At 53.4% G+C, this 10379-nt stretch overlaps 1 protein-coding gene across 5 annotated transcripts in view; it reads right to left on the bottom strand.

Annotated features, from left to right (window-relative positions):
* The window catches only part of Smg5 (SMG5 nonsense mediated mRNA decay factor), an 18887-nt gene extending 8634 nt beyond the window's left edge, over positions 1-10253 (bottom strand). For 4 of the 5 annotated variants that reach the window (XM_019210604.2, XM_033758201.1, XM_019210605.2 and 1 more), the window contains exons 1-10: positions 10131-10253; positions 8758-8881; positions 8312-8468; positions 5770-5859; positions 4531-4620; positions 3879-3957; positions 1439-1564; positions 1288-1356; positions 691-899; positions 34-174 (exon numbers count right to left, since the gene is read on the bottom strand). In XM_019210604.2, coding sequence (XP_019066149.1) covers positions 34-174; positions 691-899; positions 1288-1356; positions 1439-1564; positions 3879-3957; positions 4531-4620; positions 5770-5859; positions 8312-8468; positions 8758-8856 — 1060 coding nt within the window. In that variant the 5' untranslated portion in view covers positions 8857-8881; positions 10131-10253. The remainder of the gene's footprint in view (positions 1-33; positions 175-690; positions 900-1287; positions 1357-1438; positions 1565-3878; positions 3958-4530; positions 4621-5769; positions 5860-8311; positions 8469-8757; positions 8882-10130) is intronic. The other variant, XM_019210603.2, reaches the window with a different exon arrangement.
* Between the last annotated feature and the right edge of the window lie 126 nt (positions 10254-10379).

Genomic DNA, 10379 nt, shown 5'->3' with positions numbered 1-10379 from the left:
CTCCCCTCCCCTCCCTCCCTCTCCCTCTCCCACCTGCACCGCCCTCATCCTGGAACGCTGGGGCGGGGTTCTCGCCCTCCTCCAGCTCGGCCTGCAGCCGAATGTTGACGTGGTTGACGAGGTGGGAGAAGAGGGCCAGGGTGAAAGCAATGGCTGCACTGTACTGCTTGGATCCTGAAGCCAGGAGAGCCAGGCGTCAGGGCCCTGGCCCCTAATGAGGAGCAGGCACCATCAATCCCTGTCTCACGCGCACTCAATTCCCCAGGGATCCACTGCACCGAAAAGCGTGCAGGGTAAGAGCCTTCCGAGCCCCGAGCCCACCATCCCTACACTACAACTGCCAGCCACCCTGCACGCCCTCAGCAGGGCCCTCTGATCTGAGCTCGCCTGCTGAGAGCCCGGCAGCCTGACACCCAACCTGCTGCCTCCCAGTCTTCTCTGTGTGCCTCCCCAGAAAGCCTCCCGGTGGGCCTGAGCGCCCCTGAAGCAAGGGTGTAAAACCTGACTGATCCGGACTGAGCGTGCTGGCCCCCAGCCCGTGGGTGTGTGCGTGCGTGTGTGTGTCTCTCCGTGGGAGGGGACACACAGGAGGTGCTGCAGGGCAGGCTCTGCGGCCCTCACTCTCTAACAGCCAGGCAGTGACCAGGCAGTGAGGAGTCGGTGCGGGGCTGGGGACACCGGGAAGGTTACCCGCTCTCTTCAGGCTGTGCACACCCATGAGGCAGATGATGAGCATCTGAAAGAGGAGCAGGTCTGGGAGGAAAGCATAGCCGCTCTCATACTCCTCCTCTTCCTCACTGGCCAGGCTGAGGCTGGGCGAGGAGGGCAGGTAGAAGAGACACAGGTTGAAGTCCTCCAGGACTGACTGGCAAAGTGAAGTGAGCTCAGAGTCCACGGAGCTACAGAAGGGCAGAAGTAATGGAGGTCAGGGATGGGCAGGGAGGGGCAAAGATTTGACCACACAGAGGAAAGACCGAGGGGCTTCAGATGGGGAGGGAGCTGCGCCGGACGGGCTACCAAAGCAGGCAAAATGAAACAGGGGTATAACTCGGGGAAAGGCTTAGGCCAGGGCCAGGTCCCATCCCCCGTGCCACAAAGCCAAACAGAGCAAGCAGAACAGACAGCACGGGAAGGGGTGGTGGCTCCCGCTCACTGCTCTTGGCCCCCATGCAGCGCCTGCTCTGGGTGCAGTGAGCTGCTCTGAGCTTGGCCCAGGACCCAACACTGCAAAGGTGGCCGGGCTGGGTCCTCGGGGCTTGGTGCCCATGCCTCTCCCCCTCCACTCACCTGCTTTTGGGCTGCAGGAGGCTCTGTAGATACATGAAGTTCACCAGCAACCTCTTAATGTCTTTGCACCTGCAATGACAGGGCCCCAGGTGAATGCGGGGTGGCCCAGCCGCACCCAGGCAGACAGCAGGCACAGGCCGGCCCCACGCACCGCTTTCTGCTGGGAGAGAGCTTCCGAGTCTCACACTTCTTCAGCTGGTGGTACATCTTGGCTGCCTTGTCATACAGCCGCTTGAGGTTCCCATAGGCCCCCTCGAAGGACACTTCCGACTGGATGCTGAGGAGACACAGGGGAAAGCGGCTGTGTCTTGGCAGGAGAGGTGGGGACATGAGTGTTGTGCTAAAATGTTCCTGCTTAAGTCTCTGTGGCCCTGGTCTCACCGCCTGCAGCCTCACCTTCCTTGTACATTCTCAGGTGAAACACACAAGCAATTTCAGATTAATCTGAGTAAGATTTTACTCTCCTCCCCACATTCTCTGCAATTTATCCTCCTCGGATTACAAACTTAGTAGCACTGAAATACATCAGCCTAACTCTACACCAGCCCCACTACAAACACGCACAGTTCCATCGCATTCCAGGCGGTGCTCCCAGCACGCACTCAAAGCTCACACTGAACACCAGCTGTGTCAGGGACGGTGAACCCCAATACTGTCCACACTGAAACCGGGAAGTGGAGCTCAGAGAACAAGTGTGCCCAGGCCACACTGACAACAAAGCTCAATCTCCAATCTCCTCCATCTCACTACAAAACCAGGGATCTGCTAGACAATGCATGCTCGTAGTTCCAGCTACTCAGGAGGCTGAAGCAGGAGAATCACAAGTTCAAGGGCAGCCTGCACAATACTTAAAAGACCCTGTCTCAAAATAAAACTAAGCCAGAACCAGCGTGATGGAGCACATCTATAATCTAGCATTCTGGGAGGCTAAGGCAGAAATACTGAGTTTGAGCTCAACCTGGGCAACGGAGCAAGACTCTGCTTGGTGCGCAGATTAGTGCAAAGGCCCTGGGTTCAATCCCCAGTACTGCAAAACATAACAAAAAATTTTAAAAGGCTGGGGATGTAGCTCAGTGGTACGATGCTTGCCTAACATGTGCAAAGCCCTGGGGTTCAATCCTCAGCACAACCCCAAAAACATTTGGTACTAATCAGCATAATTTGTCTTGGTCTTATTTATTTTATTTTTACATTTATCAAAAATGAGGGTCAGGGATTTAGCTCAGGGGTGCCGCCACCTGCCTCGCAAGCGCAAGGACCCGAGTTTAATCCCTAGTACCCCCCCAAAAAAAGACATTTTACTGACAATATTTACAATATGTTATTTTATTTTATTATTATTTTCTGTACCAGGGATAGGACTTAGGACCTTGCACTTGCGAGGCAGGCGGCGGCACCCCTGAGCTACATCCCAGCCTCAGCCTTATTTCTGAAAACTTTATGTCAGTCAGATGTAATGGTGCACACTGGTAATCCCAGCACTCGAGAGACCAAGGCAAGAAAGTGAGTTTAGGATTAGGACCAGCCTGGCCTCACAGCAAGACCCCATCTCAGAAAGCAGAGACAAAATAAAAATCAACCTTTTAGGGCAAAAGGTATAGTTTAATGCTAGAGTATGTATAAGGCTCTGGGTTCCATCCTGAGCATCAAAAAACAAAAAACCGGGGATTTAGCTCAGTGGCGCCATGCCTGCCTCGCAAGTACAGGGTCCTGAGTTTGATCCCTGGTATCAAAAAACCCCAAAAGCAAAAAACACCTCCTCATCAATCCAAGCATAGACACAGCAGTAAGATGCTGGCAGCCAGTCTGCACATACCTGGAGGGAGGGAAGGTGTGCCTTGGGGGCTGACACTTCCTTGCTACAGGGAGTAAGCTTCTTTTCCCAGGTGAGGTAGGACCACAGCACACTGGGTTTTTGTTTGAGATGGGTTGTGTGTAGCCCAGGCTCAGCCCCCCGCCCAGGGCTGAGATTACCGGCGTGTACCACACCTGGTTTGAATTTGCGTTGGTCTCTGCAGATAACCCCATCCTCCCTTGATTACAGCCAGGGCACTTTACGCGCTCTACAAGAACAGCTGGCTTCCCCAGTGGACTTCACCCTCACTCCTCAGCGCTGTGGGCTTCCCAGGTGGTCCACCCCTGACGACCCCTTCAGCAGCAACATTTGCCCTCGGTACCTCACACACTAGCACCTTACGTCAAGGCCATCCTGGGTGCCCTGAATTTGTATTTTTCTTCTAAGAGCGGAGGGTCAGACCCATCCCGCTGCCAAGCAGGTTGCTCCACGCTTGTGACCACATTCATACACTGGGGCTCCAGAATCCTGAAGATCTTTTCAGAGCCACTTCAGAACCATCTTATGTAACAGCAAATTGATTTCTTGCAGGGAGAGATAAGTAACAGTTTTGCATAAAGTACTGTATAGCCATTTTGGCTGTGTCCGTGCCTACAAACCCCGTGGCTCTCTGCGAAGCAGCAGAGCTGTGTCGGGGCCCCCGGATGGAGGCGCTCCTTGTTCCAGCCTTCTCACATCTAGCCATCAGGAGCTGAAATTCCTCAGAGCAGGGCTGGGCAGCGCTGGGGATACTCACCAGCGCAGGTAGCAGTACATGGCTTCCACGTTGTAGTACTTGCTGCCCGCGAGGGTGCCGAGCTGGTTGAAGGGCATCCCTGCAGAGTGAGAGCGTCCACACAGCACAAGACAGTCAGCCGGCGAGCCCGACCCGCATTAAGCACCTGGACACTCAGGGGAGACCAGCTGGGTCTGCAGGCAATGCTGGTGCCTCGGGTGAGCAGCAGCTGAGCTCTGTTCCTCTGGGGCACTGACGTCCTGCCCGCTGTGCTGGAACCGCCTGCCCCTTGTGTGTGTGCCTTCTACTTCCATTGCGGCCTTTGAGCAGGTGGCCTCCACGGCGCCCTCTCCCCTCCCAGGGCTCCGTTTCCTACCTCTGAGTGCCTTGCCAGCCCTCCTCTCCCCACCATACAATCATACTCCTCATCTCGCTGAGGGGACAGCCCAAGCACCCTGTCCTCTTTTTACAGAAACTTTGTGGACAAGGGAGCCCTCTTCTCCCCTCTTCCTCTCCTGCCTCCCTCCTCCTGGTGAAACGACCCCCCTGCCGCCCCGCGTGTGCTACAAGGTGGATGGGGCTCAGGGTGGCAAGGTCCTGGGGAAATGAGGAGACTGCCTGCCTTCTTCTTGGAAATGCTACTGGTCAGGGGGGCCAGCAGGGGCTCACTTACCAATCTGGGGAGCTACTGACAGGGCCTGGTGGTAGAATCTCTCGGCAAGCAGCTCGGTGTCTACCCCAGCCAGTTCATTCTGATAGCGTGCTGCAGGGCGGAGAAGGGAGACAGGGTGACTCTGTGTTTCCGAGAGCTCCCCCACACAGTGAAGAGCTGAGAGAGCCTGGGAGGCAGACACCCAAGCGAGGAGGCAGGCTGAGGGGTCCCTGGCACAATCTTAGACCTGCGTGACCACAGCCCGACCACCCGCATGCTCTTCCTTGCTGGATGGTTCAAAAGGTCAAAAGGACCTGGTGTGTGTAAAACAGAAAGGCTTCTTGCTATGCCTCCCCGTGAAGGGCAGCTGCAGCACGTGTGACTGCTGCAGACATCTCTGATGCTTGTTTCCAGAATCTACAAAGGCACCACAAGGGTACTCCGGGCCACCACTGGGAAATGTCTGCCTCTATGCACAATGCCCACAAGGTGCTGTGGAGGGCTGGAGGTGCTGCAGAGCATCAAGTCTATAAAAGGTAACACACCCTGCCAGCCACACAGCAGCCACCCCATGAAGCACAGGCATCTACGAGGACCAGAGACTCAGGAGCCATAAGCAAAAGGGAACTTTCTGTCCTCAGGAACATCCCTCAGGTCTGTTAGCGCTCCCTGAAGTCCTGCTGAAATTTCTATTCATTTAAGAGCCCATAAAGATAAAAGCCTCCAGCAAGAAAGAGGAAGCCAGGCCCGGGAGGCTGAGGCAGGATCACCCAGCCTGGGCTACATAGTGAGTTCAAGGTCAGCCTGAATTACATAATCAGACCTTGTCTCAAAAAAAGAGAAGACGGTCAAGTAAAAATCTTTTTAACCCACTACAGTAACAGAGATCATCCTAACTTCTCAAAGCTCAAAGGTATTTCCCCTTTCCTCTAATCACTGATCCTTTGTGCCTAAGGCACGGTGGTGAAACTAAGGATCACAGGAAGCAGAGAGGAGGGGAAAGCCAGGCAAGGCAGTGCATGCCTCTAACTCCAGCACTCCACAAACTGGGGCAGGAAAATCATGACTTCAGGAAAGCCTGGCCTGGAGCAAGACCCTACCTAAAAGAACAACAACAACAAAAGAATGGAAGGGAAAAATGATCAGAGGCCCAGCTGTTCCTTCTGCTCTCTCATCATGTGAAAGGCGGCACCAACCACTGAAGTAGCCTGGGCCTTGCTGTGCCCCAAAACAGAGCAAAGGGAAGGCTTGGACGCTTACACAGGTCCCCCAGGTACACTAGACATCGGTGGCAGGCCATCTGTGCCCAGTCCATCTCCTTCCCCGAGGCGGACACTGGCTTCTTGCATCCTGAAAGAGAGGGGAAGAAGTGTAAGCACCCACTCTCTGCCCCCAGGCCTTCCTTGGAAGCCTGACTCCCGCAGCATCCTGGATTCAGGCAGAGATGCAGGGGCTCACAGGCAGGACTCCTTCACAGGGTGAGATGGAAGTGGATGAGGAGGGCTAGGCTCTAACCCAGGAGGGCAGTGCCACTGAGGGAAGTCGTTTAAACAGTCAGAATAGACAGGTGTCTAGGAGGAGATACACGCCTGTCGTGGAAAGACCGAGTTCCTGCTGTAGAAGCCATCTCTGTAAAGACAAAAGGTTGGGGGATGAAGGAAAGCCGACCTGCTAAAGAGTGGAATGCGAGTGAGCCCAGGAAAAAGCTCCCAGCCTCTGCCTAGTGGGGTCCCAAGGAGACAGCAGCCACTGGAGGGTCTTCCTATGAAGGAGACAAGCTCGCCTCACCTCACCTCGCCTGAGGATCAGTGACAGCCACAGCCAAATACACCTGGGCTCACCTCCACGACCCACCCTGTCATCTCAGTCCCGAAAGTTTCAGCTCACTGGGTGCCAACTTCCTCTCATGCCAGACACTGGTTTAAATGCCCACAGCATTAACAAATCCCACAGCAATCCCAGGAGGTCACTGCTACTAAGTCACACAGCCAGAATTCAAAAAGCAATCTGATGCTGGGAGCAGCGCTGCACGCCTCTAATTCCAGCACTCAGGACACTGAGGAAGGAGGATGGTCACGAGTTCAAGGCCAGCCTGGGCTGTGTAGCAAGATCCTATCTCCAAAAAAAAAAGAAAGAAAGAGAAAAACGCAATCTGAGCTAGGTATGGTAATGCACACCAATAATCTCAGAATTTGGAAGGCTGAAATAGGAAGATCATGAGTTTTTTTTTTTTTGGTACTGGAGATTGAACTTGGGACCTTGCACTTGTGAGGCAGGTGGCGGCACCACTGAGCTGAATCCCCAGCTTGAGATCATGAGTTTTTGAGGCCAGCCTGGGATACCTAGGTAAGATCTTATCTCAAAAAGCCAAAAACCCCTGGCACCGGGATGCAGGGATCATCCCCTAACCCACTGCCCCTTGCAGCCTCTACTAGGTGTGGGCTCCCACTCTGTAAAGTGCTTCCCCTTCTTCCTGTAGAAACCTTAGTTGGCTGAACGAGAAGACCCGCAGGGAAAAGCTAACGTGGCTGGGAACTGACCCTCTGCAGCCTCGTCTGGGGCCGTGGGGGCCACCTCGGCACGTGCCGCAGTGTGTGCTGGGGATGGAGCCCAGGCTCACACACGCTGGCCGCCGCAGAGCTGTCGTTTCAGGTGCATTCAGCACACAGAGCACAGATGCTTGGCTTCTGACCGGTGGATGCTGCCATGTGGGGGTCACAGGCACGGCAAAGCCATGGCCCCGCTGTTAAGCCAGGATATGTGTCCTGAGGAGGGTGGTGGGTGCTGTGGGAAGAAGGGACTGCCATGGCCAGAAGCGCTGGGGAGGAGCTCTAAAGAAAGGCCGAAGCAAAGAGAAACCAGCTAGAAGTGGAAGTAAAACTGCTGCCAGGGCTGGACGTAGCTCAGGGGTGCCGCACCTGCCTGGCAAGCACAAGGTCCTGAGTTGATTCCCGGTACCAAAACTGGAGCCAGTACCTGCTCACTGAAAAGGGATCTCTACTGTTCTGAAAGAATGAAAAAGAAAAAGAAAAAAAAAAAAAAACCCCGCATTTTCCAGTGCTTTCAAAAATTTCAATACTTATTTTCCTTTCTTCTTCTTTCTTTCTTTTGGATTTTTGAGGCAGGGTCTCATTATTAGTTCACTATGTAGCTCAGGTCAGCCTTGAACTCGCAGTGGTTCTCCTGCCTCATTACAGGCATGTGCCAGTAGGCCAGGCCAAAAATCTCATCAAATACTGAGAAGTCAAAGGAAAGTGCCAGCAAATTCCAACTAAAAGAAGAAATGTAATTAATGCCACCTGCCAGACCCGAACTACTCCATCCCTCCTGCTCCTCCACAGGAGCTCACGGTCCTGGGCCTCTGTTCCTCACATCTCTACCCTGACCCATGTGCGTGTGTGCACACATCCAAGTTTCAGGAAGCATTTGCAGGTGTGCCCAGATCTCCCTCTGCCAGGCGGGGGCACAAGGTGCACAAACCCTGAGAGACACGAAGGTCAGAGAATGAGCGTGAGAATCCACTTACTCAATACCACCTTTTGGGCACCAAGTATGGTGTCGCATGCCTGGAACTCCAGCCCTCAGGCTGAGGCAGGAGGATCTCCATGAGTTTGAAGCCAGTCTGAGCTACATAGCAAATTCCAGCCTGAACTCAAAAAGGCTTGTTTTTTGAGACCCTGCCTCAAAAAACAAACATGATTGGGGATGTAGTTCAGTGGTGCTTTGCCTGCCTGGCAAGCGCAAAGTCCTGGGTTCAATACCTGGTACAAGAGCCCCAGAGAACACCTTTCAGGCCACTGACCGATGAGGGGGTCGGTGACATGGGTCCAGTCAATGCAGCACTGCAGCTCCAGCTGGTAGTGGGACTGGATATAGAGAAGGAGATGCTGGTAGAAGCCAATGCCAGCAACCAGGTGTGTCCGGTAGGCACATTCCAAGGTGCTGCGGCTGTGGATGTGCTGGAGGTTGGGAAAAGAAGGGGCTGGCTGAGCAGTAAGTCAGAGTACCACTCCCCTCCCTCAACCTGTGCATCTTACCGAGGAAATAAGCAACCTCCTGGCCCGCCCGGAGCCCTGGAGGCCGGGCAGATTTCCTCACCCCACCTTCCCTCCTTCTCCAGCCCCAGTTATACCTGGCCCCTCCTTCCTTTCCGCCCCTCCCTAGCCTATCCCATCTCCAGCTGCGTGCCGGGCCCACTTTCCCAGCTGAGTCTTCCTTAGCTTTCCACATTCTAGGGCCTTGCTGTACCTTCTTGTTCGTCTTGATCAGCTGAATGACTTCATAGTACACCTTTCTCCACAGCAGCTCCTCAGCCTTCCTCCCATAGTCCACAGGATGGAGGAACATAAGCTTGACGCAGAGCTCGCGCAGCCTGGGAGGGAGGGGAGCGTGAGACACTGTCCGTCCCGAGCACGGGACACAGGAATAAGGCTGGGGCACCATCCCCACCAAGGAATTTACACGCCCCCAAGTGACATCCAGAGTCGGCACAAGCACAGTAAGGGTCTAGGAAAGCACTGGGAGCAACAGAAGACAGGAACAGAAAGCAATCAGAACTTTAACAGTCTCTCCCTGCACCCTGCACTCTTACCCTTCCCTCCTTTCCCTCATTGTGCAGTACGGCCAACTACTTTCACTCATAAGCCACTTTTTTAGGCATGTGTATGTGGTGCAGAGGAACAAACCCAGGGCTTCCCACATGCCAGGCAGGCACTCTGCTCTGAGCCACAGGCACCACTTACTTTTTCATTTTGAAGATCTTGCTAAAGTGCTCATGCTGCCCTTGATCTTGTCATGCTCCTGCCTCAGCTTCCCAAGATTAGAGGCCTGGACAACCATGCCTGGCTCCTATGTCATTCCTTTTTTGTTTTGTTTTGTTTTTTTGTATTAGTGAAGTTTTTTTTGTTTGTTTGTTTGTTTTGTACTGTGGATTGAACTTGGGCCTTTGCGCTTGCAAGGCAGGCAGCAGAACCACTGAGCCAAATCCCTGGCCCCCCCTTTTTTTTTGTTTGTTTTTTTGACACAGGGTCTCTTTAGGTAGTTGAGACTGACCTGCAACTCATTATATAGCCGAGACTGGTCTCGAACTCACAGTGATCCTCCTGCCTCAGCCTCCCAAGTGCTGGGATTACACCAGGCCTGGCTTTGTATGCCATTCTTATTGCACCAGTGCAATGGATATAGAAGCTGCTGCAGATGGAGCAGAGATTCCCCAGCTTTTTTTTTTTTTTTTTAAAAAAAGGAGAAGAAGAAAAAAAAAAACCCAGAAAGCCAGGGTGGTGGTCATGCCTGTAATCTCAGGGCTCGGGAGGCTGAGGCAGGAGGAATGCTGCAAGTTTGAGCCATCCTGGGGTACATAGTGAGTTCAAGGCCAGCCTGAACTACAAAGCAAGACCCTCTCTCAAAAAACCCAATAAATAAAAATATAAAATGAAGGATGAGAACTTTAATTTGGTTCGCACCCATCTCCTCTGTGAGGAAGGCAAGAGATTTTACAGCCCATTATGGTCCCATGAGATCGAGAAGTTAAAGAAGAAAACACACACTGATATCCAGCAGGGTTTCTGGTAGAGACAGGCAGGGAAACAGTAAGGATTTGTGGTTCTGAGTCTCCAGCTTACTTGTTCCTCAGGCTAATGTTCTCAGGTTTGAACACTTCTTGATAAGCGGTTTTGTTGCAAAGAATGAGGTCAAGTCGATGCACAGCCTCCACCACAGCCCTGCAAGGAAACAAAGGCAGAGCCCTGAGCCTCATGCACCAATCATCTTGGAAAGGCTGAAGAAGTAGGGATGATGCCGGGGATTTAGCTCAGTGGTTCCTGCGCCTGCCTTGCAAGTACAAGGTCTCGAGATTGATCCCCAGTACCAAA

Source organism: Fukomys damarensis, unplaced genomic scaffold, assembly GCF_012274545.1.
Source record: "Fukomys damarensis isolate Sample0158 unplaced genomic scaffold, DMR_v1.0_HiC HiC_scaffold_33, whole genome shotgun sequence".
In the NCBI taxonomy this organism is placed as follows: Eukaryota; Metazoa; Chordata; class Mammalia; order Rodentia; family Bathyergidae; genus Fukomys; species Fukomys damarensis.
Note: the sequence above shows the minus strand (reverse complement) of the source record. Positions and strands in the feature narration are given on the sequence as shown.